Source organism: Sinocyclocheilus anshuiensis, unplaced genomic scaffold (genome assembly GCF_001515605.1).
Source record: "Sinocyclocheilus anshuiensis isolate Anshui unplaced genomic scaffold, SAMN03320099.WGS_v1.1 scaffold1746, whole genome shotgun sequence".
NCBI lineage: Eukaryota > Metazoa > Chordata > Actinopteri > Cypriniformes > Cyprinidae > Sinocyclocheilus > Sinocyclocheilus anshuiensis.
In genome coordinates, this window is record NW_015545562.1 from 284,440 (window position 1) to 306,207 (window position 21,768).

At 35.5% G+C, this 21,768-nt stretch overlaps 1 protein-coding gene across 3 annotated transcripts in view; it reads right to left on the reverse strand.

Moving 5' to 3' along the window:
- The window catches only part of LOC107698347 (CD2-associated protein-like), a 64,281-nt gene that overhangs the window by 5,011 nt on the left and 37,502 nt on the right, over positions 1–21,768 (reverse strand). Inside the window, exons 7-18 of one of the 3 annotated variants that reach the window (XM_016499304.1) lie at positions 20,435–20,528; positions 20,001–20,107; positions 17,391–17,489; positions 16,718–16,771; positions 11,788–11,824; positions 10,138–10,200; positions 7,759–7,906; positions 7,131–7,234; positions 5,378–5,490; positions 4,528–4,608; positions 3,458–3,636; positions 3,200–3,263 (exon numbers count right to left, since the gene is read on the reverse strand). In XM_016499304.1, coding sequence (XP_016354790.1) covers positions 3,200–3,263; positions 3,458–3,636; positions 4,528–4,608; positions 5,378–5,490; positions 7,131–7,234; positions 7,759–7,906; positions 10,138–10,200; positions 11,788–11,824; positions 16,718–16,771; positions 17,391–17,489; positions 20,001–20,107; positions 20,435–20,528 — 1,143 coding nt within the window. Of the gene's footprint in view, positions 1–3,199; positions 3,264–3,457; positions 3,637–4,527; positions 4,609–5,377; positions 5,491–7,130; positions 7,235–7,752; positions 7,907–10,137; positions 10,201–11,787; positions 11,825–16,717; positions 16,772–17,390; positions 17,490–20,000; positions 20,108–20,434; positions 20,529–21,768 lie in introns of all 3 variants that reach the window. The other 2 variants (XM_016499305.1, XM_016499303.1) reach the window with 2 other exon arrangements.

Consider the following 21,768-nt stretch of genomic DNA (forward strand, 5'->3'; position numbering starts at 1 on the left):
ATACTATGGATAGAGGACTGCTGTAAGCAATGGTTTTAAGTTAAAAATGTCTTGATGGATTTGTTTATTACAAACACCGCTTTTAGCTTTACAAGACTGATTGTATTTGTGTGGATTACTTGAGGTTTATTGTGATATTTTTATCAGCTGCTTGGACTCTCATTCTGACGGCACCCATTTACTGCAGAGCATTGATCTCAAACTCAATTCCTGGAGGGCCACAGCTCTGCAGTTTAGCTTCAACCAGCTCCAAATCACACCTGCTTGGAAGTTTCTAGTGATCCTGAAGACCTTGTTTAGCTGGATCAGGTGTGTTTGATTAGGGTTGGAGCTAAACTGTGCAGAGCTGTGGCCCTCCAGGAATTGAGCTTGAGACCAATGCTGCAGAGGATCCATTGGTGAGCAAGTGATGTAATGCTAAATTTATCCAAATCTGTTTCGATGAAGAAGCAAACTAATCTACATCTTGGATGGCCTGAGGGTGATTAACTTTTCAGCTCATTTTCATTTTCCTGTGAACTATTATTTTAATGTCTAACACAGTACCTTAAGTAAACAGATCATTAAAGAGGAAACATTTTACAATGAAGTTTAAGGGTTAGTTCACCCAAAAATGAAAATTACCCCATGATTTACTCACCCTCAAGGCATCATAGATGTATATGACTCGCTTCTTTCAGATTGGGGGGGGGGGTTGAGATATCTAAGAAAAATATCTATAAACAGTTTTCTCTAACTTGCGCTAACTGTGGTACGCGCAAGCCGGATGACATAGGACGTCGGCGTAGCCTAAGCGCCAGTAAGAATATGCTAGTCTCGCGAGAACCAACGTTTGTTTACAGGAGCAAAGGAAGCAAAGTTTCCTTTCTTTAGTAAAGGAAAGCCAGTCTCCTCTTGGCTTATGTTGAAATCCTCCGACATTTTTTGAAATCCTCGTTTTGTAATTCGTGACCAGTGTTTTGTTTTGCTCTCTCCTCTGCGCTTCCGCGTTCGTTACTAATCAAAGCCGCATGCACTACGCCGGGGGTTCTCAACCAGGGAGTCACGGCTCATTAGGGGGCCTCAGTGATCCTCCAGGGGAGCCGCGAGATAGCTTAAAATTAATTTAAATATTATCCTATAATTGTTTAATTTCATTATTAATGTGTTAAATTAAAATTATCAAAGCAAGGCCTCTCGTGTTCTGTGATTGATTGCTTCGGACTCGGCGCAACAAGCCTCATTGCACTGTTAAATACAGACTGAACGGTGGCTCAAAACTTCCAACCGCTGCACGTAAACTACATCTCTCGGCTGCATGAAGCAAACCGTTGCGCTAATGTAAAGGTAAAGATGATTAGAGTAATAATAACGAACTTGCGCGTGCCTAATGTATGACACTCCTCAAAGTCAAATATCAAAGTCGTAGGCTACATTAGGCACACATAAGTTCGCTATTGATTCACACACTATGCGCGCTCTCGGGGCTCTGATCCCTATTGTATTTTTGCGTGAAATTTCAATATATTTGCATAGTTGTCCAAATTAATGTCCTGTGAGTGTTTTATAATGGATGCTCACCCATAGAGGAGGATCTTGTGAGGCTGAATGGTTTTTATGCACATATGAGCATCCGACACGCTCTGATGGAGGAACTGTTTACTGATCCCGTCTTCGTCGAACCGCCTTCAGATGCGTTTCAACAGATTTAGAATGTATTTGCTGTATTTTTCATTTGTATGGTTATTTTTTTAATGGATACAAACAGTAGATATTCAGTCAGTCCAGTTCAAAGGGACATGTTTAGTGAGTGGTCTTTTGGCATCTCCCTGTTGTCCTGTTTGGTATGGCAGGGTCACTTATTTAAGAAAAAGTACTCTGAAGTTGTAAAGAATGTCTGAAGTAAAGAATTCAGGAGCTTTAAATCTGTATATATATATATTATTTTAAAAAGTTAGAATTGAGCAGAGGGTTTTCTTTTAAGTTATAAAGTATAGCTTTGATTTAAAGTGTGTTTGAATTTTGAGATTTTTTTTAATAACATGCAGTAGAAGAATAATTAGGCAAAACAAATGTTTTGGTTAATAAAAAAGGTTTAAAAATAAACACTTTTCTCTTTGCTGCGGAAGTACAGTATAGGAGGAAATGTCAGGCATAGGGGAGCCTTGCAAAATTGACTAGAGAAGGAGGGGGGCCCCGCAGTAAAAAAGTTTGAGAACCCCTGCACTACACCGACGCCCTACATCATCCACTGGAAAGGCACTCTCTCGTGAACGTGCGTACGACAGTTAGCAGAAGCTAGAGAAAACAGTTTATAACATTTTAAATATGGATATTTTTCTTAGACAAATGCATGGATTCGCTATAGGAGGCCTTTATTCATCCTCCAGAGCCGTGTGAGGCACTTTTTTACTATGGATAGATGCACTTTATTGGACTTCTTTTGGACTGTTGAACAATAAAACCCACCACTATTATAACGCTTGGAAGAGTCAGGACATTTTTTATTATAACTCCAATTGGATTCATCTGAAAGAAGAAAGTCATATAAACCTAGGATGCCTTGAGGGTGAGTAAATCATGGGCTAATTTTAGGGTGAACTAACCCTTTAACTAAAAAAACTCAACAAATGGCAAACACCTCAATTTTGAAGAACTACATTTTTACATTTTCCAAAATTTAAAAAAATAAACAAAATACTCGCCTGTGTTTTTGGATGATTAAAATTTAACTGAAATTCAATTTTGAAAAAAAAATGTGTCTTGCTTAAAAAAAAAAAAAAAAAGTAAATAGTACACAAACTGTGTGGGTTAGGCGGTTTAGAAAATGCCACTAATTAAAGTCAACATTTTTTAATTTCATTTTAGGTATATAAATATATGTTAAAAGCATTATATCCAAAAACATTTCAGATCACCTCAATCACCACAACTGATGCCTTGGCCTTGTGTGACGCCATATATCTTAGTTGCTAGCAGGTGTGGACTTTAGGTAAAGTACTGTTAGTTTTTATGTTCAGTGAGTGTGAGAAACACGCAGCAGGAGACTCGGAGCCGAGTCAGACCCCTTGCGTTCACCCTGCTGAGTGTGGAAGCAAACCCAAGGTATCCTGCCTGCATTTCACTGTCCTCAGAAACAGCACTCTAGACATCCGTTTACATCAAACTAACAGACTCTGACATGCCGTAAAGACGAATTCTGATTTAAAGATCGATTTACCTGCAGGGCCACCCGTTTGAGTCGTTCATCATCCAGCTCTTTTCGGAGTTCATTGAGCTCTCTCCTACAAAGTTATGAAAGAAGTTACAGAATTATGGAAATCAACCTTTATGTCACAAGTGATTTCTAAATACTTTATCTACAATGAAATGAAATTTCAAATGTGGAAACATCTTTTGTGCATTATATTTTATAGACATAACTCGACCAGTACAGAATACCAAAAACCAAGTAGCATGAAACAAAACGATCACTTACGACTGTTGTGTCTTCAGTAACTCTATAGACAGTACTAGCTCCTTCATATGAGCCTTCAGTTCCTCAAGTTCAGATCCTTTCTCCTCTTCCTTGTCAAGTTTTGGTTTGAGCTCAGGGGTGATATGGGTTGCTGAAATGGTTTTAGGCACCATAGATGGTAAGGGTGATGAGACAGACATCTGCAAGAAAAGCAAAATCCAGCATATCAATTAGTATGAAAAATACTCAATGCCATGTCTTTAGCAAACAATACAACTGTTAGGTTATGGAAATACTCTTATCTTTTATAAACTTAGGTATTTCCGAACTAGTTCCCTGATAGTCTGGTTTACAAGGATGACCTTGAACCAATCTCTAAAGCGTTTCCAGCTGAGACACTGAGGTCATGTTCCTAATTGCTGAAAACGTCTGCTTAGTAATCAAATATTTCTCAGGCTAAAAATGTGAAATATTAATAAACCACTGGTAAAAAGGTCACACAAACTCAGGAGGTGGTCTGAGTTCATTTGTCCACAGAGTGGTTCACTTATTATAGTATGCTTTCTTCTCTTTATTTCTTAAAAGAGTGACCTTGTGCTAGTCCAAATGTGAGTACCATCTGTGTGAAACCAGACAGTGTGTTTTCAGTCCATTTCACATAAGCTTAACCTAAAGAACACTACATAATAAAATAAGTCCTCAGGACTGAAGTCTCATTTAAAAAGAAGAGCCAGACAGTCAGTCGAGATCATATCAGAGATGCTGATTATATCAGAGATGCTTTATCTCACAAACCCTTGAGAATATAATTTCATGGGATGTATTTTCAAGCTGTCACAGTTAATCAGACGGGCATCTTGGGGAATTAAACCTTTTACATATTCTTTCGGTTAGCTATTTAATTACTCTAATTAGATATTGCAGAAAGCCCTCAAGATTCTTGCATTAAGGGATAGTTCACCCAAATTTTTTTATTCATCATTAAAAGTCATTTAAGTCATCATTTCTTTGCCCTTTTTTTAATAAACTTGTATATAAATCACAGTATCTTCTTTTTTGAATGTGAATTGTGTGCTATATATTTGAGGTACCTTAAACGAATTTTGTGTGGAAGGTGCAACGTCATCCACTTTCTCGATTTTCTCAGCTTTCTCGCCAGTCTCCTTGCTCGGCTGCAAGACGTTACAGAGCATGTTATTCAAAAACATGGGAAGAGAAAAGCGCAATTAGCACTATACTTGACACACATCCCATCTGGGGTGTCACTGGTAAGGCCTTTTTTGATCCAGACAAAAACACTACCTGATAGCCTTATTATGCCCCCCTACACATAAGAAAATTATTTTCTGTCTCAATCAAAATACATGTAATAGATTTATTACAAAAATATCTATTAAAAATAAATGTTAGTGCTTGGCACAAATAGATTTAGCAGATCCTGGTTTGCTTATCCTGCAGGGCTATGATTATAGGAACATCTGTGATTTCACACATGACAGTATGTAAACTCAAAAAATACTAACACATAAAAATAACACAACAATTCTGTGAAGCAAAAACTTGAACATTTCTTTATTGAAAATTATAAAACAATTATTAAGCTGATTGGCTGATATAGAGAATGTCACCTAATGTTTTATTATTAATATACTATAATCTTTATGAAATTTTATGTCTTTTCTTCTAGGTGAAATTATTTAATTCGTTTTTTTGTTTTTTGTTTTTTAATATTAATGAATATTGGTGCAATATCTCCAAGTGGAAAGATGGCACTTAATGAATGTGCAAAATTAATGTTTTGATAAAATGTTATTTTAATTCAAATTTGCTAACAAAAAAATGTTTTTATGTTATTACCTCAGATATTTTCATTAGTCTTTTAGCATTAAACTGAGAGATCAGAGCCCAAGGCAACTAAGCATAAGTGCGTTTTATACTCACGGAGTGGCCTCTGTGTCCAGGCAGTCTTTTGCCAGGCATCTTTGGTCGCTGTGCGGTAGGGTGGGTTAACTTCTCCGAGGCAGAGGAGACATCGTCAAAACTCATGAGATTAACTACAGGAATAAGACACAAAGAAGACTCAATCATAAGAACAGCCTTCAGTCACACAGTCAAACAGGACCTATCTCAGCTGAATTATAATTTAGAAGTTGTATATGAGCCAAAAAATTTATTTGGAGTTACATAAGCCAATTTAAAAGTCATATGTGGTAATAAAGCAAGTTTGTCTAGATCAAAACCCAACAGTGCAGGAAATTACAATTCATTACTGAATGATGATGGTTATACAAAGATTGTGCCAAAGTTTGAAAAATTTCCAATCAATCATCCTGGTATGGTTGTCAGTTTGATATCTTAAGAACTGGCACTAAAAATCCACCTGACAGACTTTAATATGCCCACCATTACCTACCTAACAATTTTAACCCATTAGTCACCCTTTGAATGATATCTTAGAGATTGGACACACACAAAAAACAAGAACCACATGCCCTTGTAAATACTATAAAAAGCAGTGACTACATACAAAAGATTTCCATGAAGTGTAAAATGTCTCATGCTTTCCCGTATCCTGAAGTGGCAAAACTGAACTTGATGTTTTTCTCCTTCTGATAGTGTCTAAAAGGAATCCAGACGCCTGCTGCAGTGACATGCTCATGACCTTTCGAGACGATGTGATTATAGCAGCTTTGGTGCCATTTTGTTAACCTTTGAGACTGAAGCAACATCCTGGTGTTTGTGTACACAAACAGAGAATCTACTCAAACAGCATACTTTTTGTTTTTTTTAAGAATTCTTGTTTTCTGTTTTTTCTTTTCATCAGTTAGATTTTTTCTAAGCAAAATATGGTGCATCCAAAGTGAACATCCTCCAGTGTGCTTGTCAGTGCATGTTTTTAACATGTAAACATGCTTTTATCTGTCACAGTATTAACAAGTAATGCATAAGAACTAATTTAACACAAACACTCAGACCTAAGTGAAACTTGTTATCAGAACAAACTTGAGCTGATAGATTAGTTGCACCAATTTATCAGCCAATTTTAACTACATTGCAGTGATTTAAATTTTGCATCAAATGTCTAAAATATGTATAAGAAAAAAACCTGACATCTTTTAACAGTCAAAATATTTTTTTGAGATCTCAGATAATTACTAAGGGACCGATTCAGATTGAGGTTTTAATAAAAAGAAACCTTTGGATATAACTTGCCAATGACTTTTAAAAAACTGACTTTTAAAAAAATTCCCAAAACAACAACAATGTAAAGATGGCACCCAAGGCAACTACTTGCTTCCTTTATCTTTCACAGGTAATTTTAACCAGCTCTACAGATCTGGACCGCCACCCTCTGTGCAGGAAGAGTAATCCTGCTCCCAGCAAGGGATCCATCGTGCTAATCCACAAACAGAGCTCTGCTACACCCAAACCACAGCAAAAACCATACTCAGTTGTGAAAAACTGGGCATACAAGAACCAAAACCATTCCAAACACTAACATTATAGCCTCTGTGCCGGTGGTTCTCAACTCTCAAAAGAGTTAAAATATTAATATAATTGCTAACATGTTTTGTTGTTGCATGTGTAAGTAGTGTGATCAGGGTCTATTTGTTTCCTGCTAAACAGTCCTGAACTTTTTTATGGTTTTGTTGCCACATGATGGTCAATACAAACCAAAATCAGAACAACTTACCTATATCTGAATTCTTCTCACTGCTGTCCACAACGGTTTTTGGCTTAATGGGTACAGGTTCGCTCTCTGGTTTTGTTCGTATAATAGGAACTTCTCCATTTTGCCTGTGGGATTTATGAGGAAAAGTTAGAACAATTGGCCTGCAATGCCCACTGTCACACTCTAAATGCAAACAAAGGCTGTTCCAGACAGTAAAAAGAATACTAATAAGAAAGCTATTTTTGATTAAAGATGTAAGGTAACACATATACCGTGTCTTTTGCAGAAAAAAAAAAAAGTATCGTATGTATCTCATAATGCATTGCAACAAGCTCAGTGTAGCATTGCCATATTTTATCCAATATGGCAAAAACAGCAATACAATACTGGGAAACATTGATTGTTACATATAAATGTATGTATACATTTAAAATACACATTCAGTACACATAAATATACTATATCTGATTTCATTATTTAACAATATCCACATATATGGTTTTAAATGAAATATTTCAATTTAATCAAATATTGTATTAAAAATGAGTAATATTAAATAAACACCAAATATTTTAACTGTGCTACAAATTTACTATGCTTCTAAAACCTACAAATGTATTACGATAAAGCTTATGACACCAACACTTGCTTGGCGGCTGGTGATGGAGTGAGAGGCAAGTCAGGTCGTTTTGTGTGGATGGAAGGACGCAGCAGTCCCTTGTTTGGAGGCACAGGTTTTTTCGGGGGCACGATGGGGCCAGCAGGTTTGGTGGGTTTCTCTGGCAAGGGCTTGACAACTTCAGAGAAACAAAGGACAAATATATATATGATTTGAGATAATAAACATCTACCCAGACATAGCAAGACACAAGATTATGCAAAACAATTGTCTCTTACAAGGTTCTGGGAGTTAATTGTCTAGATGTAGGATATTGTAATAAGGTTACATAAATAGTATTAGTTCCTTCATTCCTGATTATGGAAATTCATACGACCATCAATTATTTGACAATTATCTCTATTGATTGATCCCAGTATCTATTGATTGATAGCCCACAATCTCAGAAATCAGTTGAAAGTCATGAGAATGGAAGCCAATGCAATTGGTCCAAATGACATCAGAAACTTTCACAAGTGTTCACAATGACGTGACTCAAAGTAGGTCGGGAGAGATTTCGGCAGGATGTTTGCACCACATCGATCTGCTTCTGTTTTTTTTTTTTGTCACATAAATCACTCTTTCTGACATTCCCATCACAAGTCCTGTGTTCAATTTGTGACACTTGCTCTAAATAAGAGAGACTTCTATCTGATAAACACAAAGTCCTGCTTTCAGACATCGCAAAGATTATCAGATATATGTTCCAGTAGAGTGACATCTATATGCGAAAATAATTGGCAGGAAGTCTTTGATGCATACACAATAGCAGATACTCAGACAGGCAGTTGGTCAGAGTGCATGACATTTTTCCTACAAAGTAGCTACAACATTATATAAAGTACATTATAAACAATAGTATTAAGAGTACACACATCAGATGACCTTAATAGCCCCCACCCTGACTTGAGCTATATTAACAACTTCATAAATAGGGATGGGTATCAATACAGATTTCCTGCTTCAATTTGATCCCATTTCATAAGCTCTGGATTTTATAATATTCACTTTCAGTATCTGGGTATATTTCAGGAATAATGTCCATTTTGTTTATATATGAAGAAAACAATGCGAAAATATTAATCTTGAAAATTGACAACAGGGCCCAGACTATGCAGATCAAGTGCCATTTAACACGGTCAATACCAGCTGAAGTAAACTTTATATCGCAATTTATGTGTACAACTGTTATTACAACACTCAGTGACATTATTACACTGCCGTTCAAAAGTTTAGGGTTGGTAAGATTTTTAATATTTTTAAAAGAAGTCTCTTTTGCTCACCAAGATTGCATATATTTAATCAAAAATACAGTGAACACCGTAATATTGTGAAATATTATTACAATTAAACTGATTTCTATTTTAATGATTTTTATTCCTGTGTTAAATATTTATTCCTGTGATGGTAAAACTGAATTTCCATCAGTCATTACTCCAGTCTTTAGCGTTACATCATCCTTCAGAAATAATTGTAATAAGTCAATTTGATGCTTAATAAACATTTTTATAAACCATTGTGCTGCTGTATGTTTTTGTGTAAGCTATGATACATTTTGTAAGTAGTTTTTTGTTTTTGTATGAATAGAAAGTTCAAATGAATCAGCTTTTCTTTGAAATAGTACTTTCTGGAACATGAATAATGTCTTTATTGTCACTTAAGATCAATTTAATACATCCTTGCTGAATAAAATTATTTATTAAATAACAATAAAAAAATAAATATCAAATAAATTATTCATTTTTTAAAAAATCAAATACTAACCCAAACTTTTGAACAGTAGTGTTTAAAATGATAACAATAAAAAACTAACAGAAACACATTCTTTTTTAAATAATCCAATTAGTTAATCTATAATCTACTTAAAAAATCAATTAGAAAAATCAACAAAGCTGTCTACATTGTGAGGGTTATGAAGTCAGGCTGTTGCTGTGCACAAAGCTTATGGCTATTTGCAATCTAGTTGCATTGTGACGCAGTGCCTGTCTGTAGTGAAGATTGGGTATAAAAGTGAAATGACAGCATTGCAACAGTTCCTGATTGAAAGCATGTATAAATAAGCAAGAAAGATTCTCTCTTATAAAGGCTCTTAAAAAGTGCTTTGAAAACTAATGAATGAATAAAAATAAATCCACAATCAATTAAATTAACACCATGAGGATTTTTTAGGGGTATGTTAAAAGTGGACTCCATCCTTAACTATTAATAGGTTGTTAACAGATACTATTTATTTCATATTATCCAATGAAGAACTACACTTGTACACATCAATTTCTGCTTTTTCATTCATGACATTCATTCTTCCTGACACCACAGTTGGCAAGAAGAATTTGTGGTATAACAGGAACCAGGCAGCGGGCCCTCTCTTACCTTTATCTTCAGGCCGTGGCTGCGGTTGCTTCTTGTCCGCACTGGGGGCCTCTGGTTTCAGGACTGAGAACCGAAGCATATTGACTCAGTTAATATGTTTTTTTAGATACTACACTGAAGATAGAGCAGCTCTAGACACGGTAGATAAAAGAACAATGTGACTCCTGAGACAGACGTTTAAAGAGAATAGGAAACATACAGTCAATGACTTGCATTTCCTGTGTGGGTTGGAGAGACAGACCAAATCTTTGCAACCCTCTATGCAAGCTTTCTATAAAGCAATTGGGATGATGCGGTGCCCTTTGATGTATAACAACATCCGCCTTTTTTTTTTTTGCATGTTTTGCAGACAAAAGCTGTGAGGGACTGACAACTTCAGCTGCATTATCAGACTTTACATCTGCATCTATTAATATCCCCTTACATTATTTGATCATATATGTTTGGATATCTTACTAACCTTAAAATTTCATTGATATCTTCAGCAATTTATTGAATGTAAATATGCCGAAATAAAAAAAAAGCAATGTTACATAGCTGGTTAGCAAATTAACCAAAATAAAATTATAATGCTATTTTCCAGCCAGTGTGTTTATGAATTTATAGCTGCCATGGAGTTATATTACAGCTGTATTATATTAAATGTTTTGTCAAATAAAATAAAATATTAAATTATATTAAACAATTATTCAAACAAACAAACAATTAAATAAAGCAACTTTTTTAAAACAAAATGAAAATAAATGAATATATAACATGCTGCACAGAACATCATTTTTTTTCAGTAAAAATATAATAAAACAAAATAATTATTCTAAATGAATGAATAAAAAATTATCATTGCTGCAGTTTAAGCTAAAAATAGATCAAGAACTATGAAAGAAGTGTCCAAATTCTTCAATATGCCACCACTGATGTGTGGCAGACATGGGCTCTGTGTTCAGTGCAATAATTGAATATGCCAGTTTAGCTGGCATCACCTAGCTGGCATCTTCTCAGCATACACCAGCAAGCTTCTCTGAAAACCACAGGGGAAGCAGCTCAAATCAATGGCACCAGCAATTATTCACTCACATACTGATGCAGACATATGTTCCCTTCAAGTATCACTATTAAGCGCCATCAAATCATGTCAGCTGCCTGTGGCTAATAATAATAGCTTTTTGCTGGCAGGCAAGGGAAAGATATTTGATGACAATGAGCTTTAAAGGGATATTTCACCCAAATATGTAAATTCTGTCATCTAACCAAATAGCCAACCAAACAGTTGCTGGTCCCCACTGACTTCCATAGTATTGTCAATGTCTGGTCAATGGAGACCAGACATTGTTTGGTTATTCACATTCTTCAAAATGATTTCTTCTTTGCTCAACGGAAGAAAGAAACTAATACAGGTTTGAAACAACCTGAATGAGAGCTTATGATGATCATTTTCATTTTCCGATAAACAACCGCCTTAAATTGATCACAGGACTCTTATTACATATGATTGCGAGAGAGTCATTGAGCATAACCTCAGCAGCCAGAATGCGTATGATGACACTTTTATTCCTTAGCGGCCTCATAGCAGCTTAAAATGAAAGAGAAGAGTAATGTAATCAAATTTGTGCAATCAGTGAGATGTGAAATGGTATGTTAAAGATATTATACCTGGGGTTTTGGATGGTGGTGGGGGCTTCTTTGGCTTCTGTGGAGAAAAAACAATAATAAATAAATAAACCTGCCATTTAAAATAAAATTTAAACCTAGAAATAAATATTTTAGGTCTGTTAAAATTGGGGGAAAATTATATATTGACATAAAATAAAATCAATTGAACAATGTACTGCATTATTTCTAGGTTAAGTAAGCAAATTTGTGTCGGATCATTCTCAAATCTTGCTGAAGAACACAATCGTCAGGCTTTACGCAAACTTGTACGCTACTGTCAGCACGAAATGAAATTTCACCCCATTTCTTAATAGAACATTTTCTAAAAGGATTATATAAACTTTAATAGACCTTATTTTAAATAATTCAATCGAAATCAACAACCGATACATAGAACCCAACATCTTTTATTTTTCCATAATCCATTACACATTTCATGTATCTTTTTTCATTAAAACTTTTTCAGATTGTTATTCTGATAATAAACTGCAAATGCCAAAAAAAAAGAAAAAAAAGAAAAAGCATTAAATTAGAACAAAAGGGGGGAGGGGATCTTCACCTCACAGGTCAGGCTCCCATAATCCCTTGAGGCTGAATAACAACTAATACAAGCTTCTAAAGAGCTCAACAAATTAAAATTATTCGGAACTAAAACAGATGAAACTGCTGAGGTTGGAAATCCCCCAGCCTCCCCTTTGATGGCTCTGGAAGATTTGAGAACTCTTGCAACATATAAATGAATCGCTGCACTGATTACCAGAACAAATCATCTCACATATAATCACAGCAGGAGAGAGAGTTCAAACAATAATATAGGCCTAGATCAACATTTGCAACTGACATAGATATGCATCATTTATGTACATGCATGACTTCTTTCATGTAAAGTTTGAGTCTTTTATGTACATAATTCCAGCATTCACTGAATTGCCCATTTTCCAAAAATATCCAGCCAAAATGGGTTTTGGGGGGGGAGCACAACATGTACTGAAGATTTGTTCACAATAAGACCAAGAACACGTATCAAGTAAGTAAACATAACTGAATTTGATTTCATGTTGACATTAAATTAAATGTTTGAGCTCACAAGTTCAGATTTTCCTTTCTAGTGTTCTAACAAACAGATGCTTATGCCACTATGTCCTAGACTTAAGTGTGAGTAGGTTTATGAATATCATCATGGGGAGAAGACAATCTTAATGGATATCTGTTTTATAAGCATATAGAAAGAGTTTGAACATTGTGGCTTATTTTCTTTTTAGTATAAGTAAAAGTATATATTTCTAGTATAGTTGTTGCTGCAGGGCAAGAAGTGGCGTTCCAATTATTATACATTTAACTGTTAAGTCCTGCTCCTTTCACAGTTAAAAGATTCAGATCATCAAACTAATTTTAATATTACACAAAGATAATGCAAGTAAATACAAAATGCAGTTTTTAAATGATGATTTCATTTATTAAGGGAAAAAAACTGTCCAAACCTACCTGCCCCGATGTGAAAAATGAATTGCCCCCTCCTGTTAAATCATTAAAGAACTGTGATTGACCACATTATTTTAGAAAGCGGAGTTAAATTTCACTAGCCAAACCCAAGCCTGATTATTTCCAGACCTGTTGAATCAAGAAATCACTTAAATAGAACCTGTCTGACAAAGTGAAGCATGCTTAAAGAGCAACACATCATGCCGCGATCTAAAGAAATTCAAGAACAGATGAGAAACAGCATTTCATAAAAAGAACATCATACCAACAGTCAAACATGGTGGTGGTAGTGTGATGGTCTGGGGCTGCTTTGCAGCTTCAGGACCTGGACGACTTGCCATTGATGGAATCATGAATTCTTCACTCTATCAGAAAATCCTGAAGGAGAATGTCCGGCCGTCAGTTTGTGACCTCGAGCTCAAGCGCACTTGGGTTATGCAGCAGGACAATGATCCAAAACACACCAGCAAGTCCACCTCTGAATGGCTCAAGATTTTGGAGTGGCCAAATCAAAGTCCGGACTTAAATACGATTGAGATGCTGTGGCATGACCTTTCATGCTCGAAAACCCTCCAATGTTGCTGAATTAAAACAATACTGCAAAGAAGAGTGGGCCAAAGTTCCTCCACAGTGATGTGAAAGACTCATTGCCAGTTATCGCAAACGTTTGATTGCAGTTGTTGCTGCAAAGCGTGGCACAACCAGTTATCAGATTTAGGGGGCAATTACTATTTCACATAGTGCCAGGCAGGTTTGGACAGCTTTTTTCACTTAATAAATGAAATCATCAAATACACACACATACAATATATATTTCGAAAAAATGTACATGTATTTACACGTATATATTTATATTAATATAATTTTATATAAATATTATATATTAACAAATTCCTTTAACAATTGAATTTTTCTTTGTTTAGTTTTGTTTTCAAATACTTTTAGATGAATAAAACGACATGAAATTCCATGTCAGAAAAACTGCGTCTGTGTGTGTTGTGGTGCAGACAAAAGGAACATTGCCAGATGGGCAAAGGTAGTTTGAAGAGCTGCATTAGTAATGGCAGGCCACTGTGGACTGAAGTGTGGGAGAATCCCTGCGAGTCTAAATCAGAGGATTCTTCTTCAGATCCTCGCGGCTGACGCCTCCCGCCGATGTCACGCCGTATCCACCAAACCAGCTTGCCCTTTCATTACATGACCTGCCTTGTGCTGCGACTCTGGTGTCCAGTACTAAATGAAAAAATATGATCGTTAAACAAAATGGGAAGAATTTACACATCATCATCCGGCTTTTAATAAATTGTGTGGCCTTCTTGAGCATCAGTAAATGTTTTCACCTTTTTTAATAGTTGTGTATTTGTTCTCAGTGTGAAAATATAGATCTCAAAATCATACAGTGACTTTTGGAAAGGGTTCAAATATGCAGAAGATGCTGGAAAACCAAGGAATGTGCAGGAGCTGGAGGATTTTTCTGAAGAACAGCAGGCAGTTGAACTGCCCAGGACAAACAAGGGACTCATGAACAACTATCACAAAATATAAAAACAGTTGTGGATCATCCAGGAAATTACACACAGTATTAAGATTCAAGGGTATGTGAACTTCTGAATGGGGTAATTTTTATAAATTAAGTTATTATTTTGTCTTGTGGAGTATATGTAAACATCTGTTATGTGAAATGGCTTATTCAGGACAGTGCTAAATAAAAAATAACATGCCGTTTTCATGGTCCCTCTTATTTTGTTTCAATTATTAACATTTTGCACATTCTGCAATATATGTAATGTAAACTTATGAGCACAACTGTATACACACATACGCACACACATTTATATATGTGAAGTGAGATCTTACAGTAATAAACATACATTTGGTTAAATTACTGTTGCAGACAGCTCAAATAACCGCAGTTCACAATTTAGAAGAAATTAGACCGAGACAGTCTGTAACCAACCCTATCTATGAAGAATTGTGTTTGGGGCCACAGAGAGGCAAAACAATTTCCTCTCCTTCAACATCAGAGACACACCTGGAAATCAAGGGCTAATGGGTTAATATTCAATCACTCATGGCACACAGTGAAAAACAGTCAGTCAACAGCAGACTGGATCTTTTTGTTCAAATTTAAAATGTAAAAAAAAAAGGAAGAAAAAACAAGTTTTACAATGATTAAAAAATAAACTTCCAGCTTAACACTGAGGCTGACGTGTTTGTGCTATTTGATCATTTATATATTATTTCGATCACAATATAAATGCATTAATAATAATAATGCCTTCCTGTAAATGCCCTCCTTCCCTTCACATACAGAGATCAATGCCTCATCATCAGACAGGATGCTTATAGGATAAAGGATTGATCATGGGCTCCTTGGAGTCGGTTGGAGGAATTAACACTTTCACATTTTCATGAACTGCTCGCTGACCTCCAAAACCCATCACATGAGCTTCAGCTCATCACATTCTCACTGCAGCAGCACAAAGACCAATTCACCAATGAAGTTGAAAATTAACAGATTAAAGAAAAAAAAAAGAAAGAAAAAACACTTGTGCCCAAAGCATATCAACCCATGAACTGATTCAGTGCAGGGGTATGAGGCTTCACAGAATTTTCCTGGAAAATAGAGGTGGCAGAGCATAACTTTTGCCTGAACAAGCCCTCTGTTTGTTCTCTAGACATGGTAGCTGGTGCTTTGAACAAATAATCTGCTTCTCACAATAAAAACGGCCTGTTGTTCCAGAGTTTGCCAAAATGTGATTAAACATGCACCCTCAGGGTAAACCTGAAGACCCCAAAGCTAGAATGAAGCCATGTTTGTAAAACATATGGTGATAGTAAGTGGCTATTATTGATTTAAACGCTTCTTTCAAGCTCAAATTCCCAACAATGAACCAAAAATTAAATAAAATAAATAAACGGTAACCTGATATTGTCTGGAGTGTTGTTGATTTTGGTCCTTAAAGTCTTTGATTAAAATGTTTAGTAAAGAGCTTTCATTGAGAAGCAGGGCTGGGAGACAGAGCTAAAAAAATATCAGAGCTGAAAAAAAAAAAACTATTTTTGATGACACTCAATATATACTGAGACACAATTGACAATTTGTTTCTCATGATCTTAAAATCTTTTGATCTAGCTTTTGATGACTTTATTAGAGTAAACACAAACAATGAGAAGGTGTGCCCAACTTTTCAATGCTAGTGTATATGTTGTAATGTATGCATTTATCTATAAAAGCATTTGTCTTAAAATTCTCAAAATAATTAAAACATGGAAAGAATTCAAAAATAGTTATATATATATATATATATACATATATATATATACTGTATATACATATATATATATATATATATATATATATATACATATACACACATATATGTCTATATATATAAAATATGAAGTGCACTGCAAATTTTCTAACGAAAGGATTAGCTTTGCCTACCTCCTCTGGTTCCTGTTTAGGAGACGCTTTAACGGAGCCTTTGGATGTGAGTGTCTGTATAGAGGGGAAAAAATAAGAACTTTTCATTAGAGATCTTTTCATCAGAGGGTCACTGAACTCTGACCCTCTGATGGACTCTCCCACTCCCCCCTGCCAAATACACACACACACTGTCACTTTAATCAGTCTGAATAAGCTCTTTTGCACTACAATCATTATATCTGCACTGTTGTTTACTTCACTGGTTTGCACTCTATCTGCCATGTGCCTTGTGCTGCTTTATATATTTTTTTACATTTTACCTTATTTGTATAATTGTATAGTTGTATTTTATATTTAAATCTGTATCTATCTGTATTTATGTTCTACTGTTAGTGTTATCTGTATGCACCAAGGGTCTGAGAGTAACGCAATTTCAATTCTCTGTGTGTATGTGCTGTACATGTGGAAGAATTGACAATAAAGCAGACTTCACTTGACTTGACTTGATTATTGTTTAGGAAGTTTTTACTTGCAACTGAGAATTAGTTTTGAGAATAATAATGTTCCAAAGTAAAGTAGATATTTCTGATTTTTTTTTTCCCCCGTCTGCACTGGTAATTTAATTTCCATTTCAGAAAAAGAAGACTCCCAAGGTAGACATCAAAAGCAGCATTAATGAAAGTAAATTTACCTCTTTGTCTGTCTCAGGAAGCAGAGTTACAAAGTTGTCTGGGAAAACTCCCTCCTTGCCGTTGATCTCTCCTCTCCACCAGCCTGGCTCTCCTGTGTTCTAAAACATCAAAACCATCAATCACTCTGAACATAAATTGCTTATTTTATAAAATCTACACCTTAAAAGCTTAAATACACATTACTATGAATAGGAAATGCAGACATATCCCTTGCCACTAGATGGTGATCAAGTATAAAACATTTCCAACTTTGATCCGCTTCCTGCTCAAGGCCTTTGCCAAACATTAGCATCAGGTGGGAAAACAGTGTCCACGTGTCTTAAATGAAGTAAACACATCCTTAGGTTGCTAACAGAACATAATCCATGGGTAATGAGATGCAACAGTTACAGTATCATACATTTCCAATGTGTCTGCAGATAGCATCAAACATGCACAGAAGAATACTCCAAAAACAAACAAAAAAAAAACCTACAGAAACTCCCTTTATCCCTGAACACTTCAAAACAGTTTCACATCAGAATTCCCATCTGAGAGCTCTGTACTAGCAACAATTGCATTACAGGTCATACATGTTTTTGTAAATGAAGACTATTTTCATTTTAGGGTGATTTTTCCCTTTAAACTGTGATTTAATCCATGCATCAGATGTTAATATTCTTCATGATTACACTGTAATTCTAATATGAACCATGACTCTACCTCTCTGGCATAATTTGCAGAAATGTGGACTAACTGCCTAAGCTTGTTTTTATCAGGTAGTGTTTTCACACCCCAGACTAAATTACAGAGCAGGATATAGACTAACTAGTCTAAATGAAGAGAGTAAAAGTGATTGGTTCACAGGTTTTTGTAAGAGACGGAGCACTTCCTGCCTTATTATTAATGTAGATCCCAAAGTTTACACTGCTCCCTGATGGCTAAAGGTCTTACTCCTTGTTTATTCAACAATCAGTATGCAATATTTGCAGTATGCAGTATAGGGCAATATTTGGCTGAGAAACAATAATTTGAAAATCTGGAATCTGAGGGTGAAAAAAAGGAAAAAAAGTCAAAATATTGAGAAAATCGCCTTTAAAGTTGTCCAAATGAAGTTCTTAGCAATGCATATTCCTAATCAAAGATTAAATTTTGATATATTTACAGTAGGACATTCTCATGGAACATGATCTTTACTTAAAGGCACAATATGAAAGATTTTTTTATTAAAATATCCAAAAATCACTAGAACAGTGTTATATATTCTGCTGACTTGTGTACTTGCATTATCCCAAATGTTTTGAAGAATGTTTAAATCAAGAGAAATAGCAATTTTAAATAGTGGCTCGTCCCTGGTCATTGCGTCACCTGCCAATGACGTCATAGACCCTCGATTTCCGGTTTTGTTTTGTAGAAAACATGGAAACACCAAAGACGCTTTAATATGTTATGTGTTTTATTACACAGGTGGCGACCGTACAGAGTAGCATTATAACAACTTTCAAATGTATCTATTATGATAAAACAGCGATGCTTTACCCCACATACGCACGACCTGAAGGAGCGGAAGCGGTCGACTGTGGCATAATAAAAGCTCCGCTGCTTTCGAGCCGTGTGTCACTTTAACCCATTACAATATGAATAGCGCTCTGCGCGAGGGCGTGATCATTAGAGATAATGAGCTGAGAAAGGAGAAACCTGTACCTGTCTTTACTTTCATGCTTATTACAAAATTAAACTGAACAAAATTACAATGTTCTCAGTTCGTCGATGTGTCCACGTTAAGCAGTTTCCTTATAATGGACTCCAATGGGGGAGAACGCTTAAGGTGATATTATTCACTTTATACGCTGAATAAGAGCTCGTTCTTTTGACAGCAGCAAGTGTTTATTATAAGTAAAATTTGACAGAAGTTTGGTTTTCACCGGTCGTTGTTAAGGTACGTTAAACCACGTTAAGCTGTTTCCTTATAATGGACTTCTATGGGGGAGAACGCTTAACGTGATATTATTCACTTTATCTGTGGAGTAAGGGCTCGTTCTTTTGACAGTAGTTAGTGTTTATTACAAGTAAGGTTTGACAAAAATTTGGGTTTCCCTGGTTGTTGTTTACGTACGTTAAGCCACGTTAAGCATTTTTCACGTTAAGCGTTTTAGAATGTCCCCGTGACAGACAGCTAGTTGTCCAGTCCTGTTCCGTTCACACAGCGCGTGTGTTCCGAGAATGCGGTTGTGAATCCTGAAAATTTACAGGTGTGTGTTCGGTTACAGAATGCGGTTGTCACACCCGTAAATAACGAAACTGTGTGTGAACGTAACCGTATTAAGGACTCAAATAGAGGACTGACAACCGTATTCTTCTGCTGTGTGAACGTGGCCTATGTAATTTAATCATTTTTAAAAATACCTTTGGACAAATTCATTGCTACATTTTAATAGACACAAACATGTTTTATTTGTTTTCAGATGTTCAATGTTTGTCATCTGGCAGATTTTCTTTTTTATAACTATACATTACATAATGTAACTTATTAAATAATAGCTTTCATGCTTAATGTTCCTATTGTGGATGCTTCCTGAATATGTGTTGTTTATTTGGAGATCTCTGTGGTTAGGAAGACATTTGCTCACCCTGTTCCATACCTTGCTCAGTATGTGGATGATGTCACCCTCCTTTAAATCCAGCTCATCTTGGTTAGTTGCTTCAAAGGGGAATTTGGCCTTGCAATATTCTTTTACTGTAGAGAGACAAGAAAAAAAGACGATATATGTATGCTACACCTTGATTTGTCTTATGTAGCTACTACTGACTTTCCACTAAAAACTTTAGGTTGTGGAGTGTAACTAGTAAAGCACAAGGTGCAAGTACACTTTCAGTACTAACAGAAAGACATACTACTCTATAATTTGGGTTTAGCTAATTACCAAGAGGAAGAAAAACAATGTCAGTCAGTCATAATCAGGGCAGTCAGTATCAGCCGTTCAGTCTGGTGCATTTCCATAAATCTCCCGTCATTATTTTGGTTATCACATACAGCTTTATGTCAACCTTCCCATGAACTCACCTTTTCCTTTGCTCTCTGCCTCTTTTTCTCCTTTAGGGGGTTCAGGGGTGCTCAAAGGGGTGGGTTTTGTGGCTGATGGTAATGATGGAATTGGCTAAAATGAAGAAGAACCACAAATGGATTTACTGACATGGCAGCCACACAAACACATGCAGTTGCACACTGGAAGGTAGAGACTTTGAGACAGGTCAGCCATGCCTGGATGAAAGGAATGCTGGGCAAACAATCACCACTCTTACATATGCACAGATTCAATGGGAGCGCATGCCGCATTTAGACTTTTTTTTTTTTTTTATAAATGAACTTTGAGCTCTTGATAAGAGACGTAGTGGATGATTCAACTGAACTGAATGACATAATGGGATGCAAAATGTGACAAAAAGGGAGAAAGGAAGTATTGGTTAAATGCATTAATATTGTAAACAGAGCTAAATGACTTAAAGCATAACATGGAAGGTCATTTGTGGCAAATTTAACAACTATAACATGATGTACACTAACATTTAAAAGTTTGGGATCAGTTTTTATCTTTTATTCAACAAGCATGCATTAAAATAACCAAAACTGACAGTAAAGATTTATAATATCACAAAAGATTTCCATTTTAAATAGATGCTGCTCCTTTGACTGTTTTCAATATTGATCATAAAAAGGAATGCGTCTTGAACACCAAATCAGCATATAAAGCATATAAGTAAAGGATCATGTGATACTGAAGACTGTAGTATTGGCTGCTGAAATAAATGACATTTTAAACATTTTAAAATAACATTTCACAATTTTACCGCTTTTACTGTATTTTTGAGCAAATCAATGCAGCCTAGGTGAGTGAAAGGGAGTTCTTTTAAAACATTTAAAAATGCTAACGATCCCATATTTTTTGAATGGTAGTGTACTACTAAGTGAAACAGAAAATTAAGGGAGAAATGTAGGATGGGGATGATTTTAACCAAGCTACATCTCCACTAATCATGTGCTATGAAATTATTGTTATTAATAATATCTATATTAGGGGTTTCCAAACGTTTTAATGAAAAAGAACCCCCAAATATAAAGACAAATTTATTCATTCATTCATTTACACGTGTGTGTGTGTGTGTGTGTGTGTGTGTGTGTGTGTGCAGAATTTTTTTTAAAAAGCATGAGATTATTAAGATAACGTTGTATACACAAAGCAAAAATGCATGCACAAAAGTAAGCAATAAATATTACTAAATAATTGAACATATTAATAAACATTATCTGGAAATACTTTGTATTTTGTTTTTCTACAAAACATTTTTTCTGACCAACATCAGAATACTAGAGAGATATTTTCAAATAAATTTGGATTT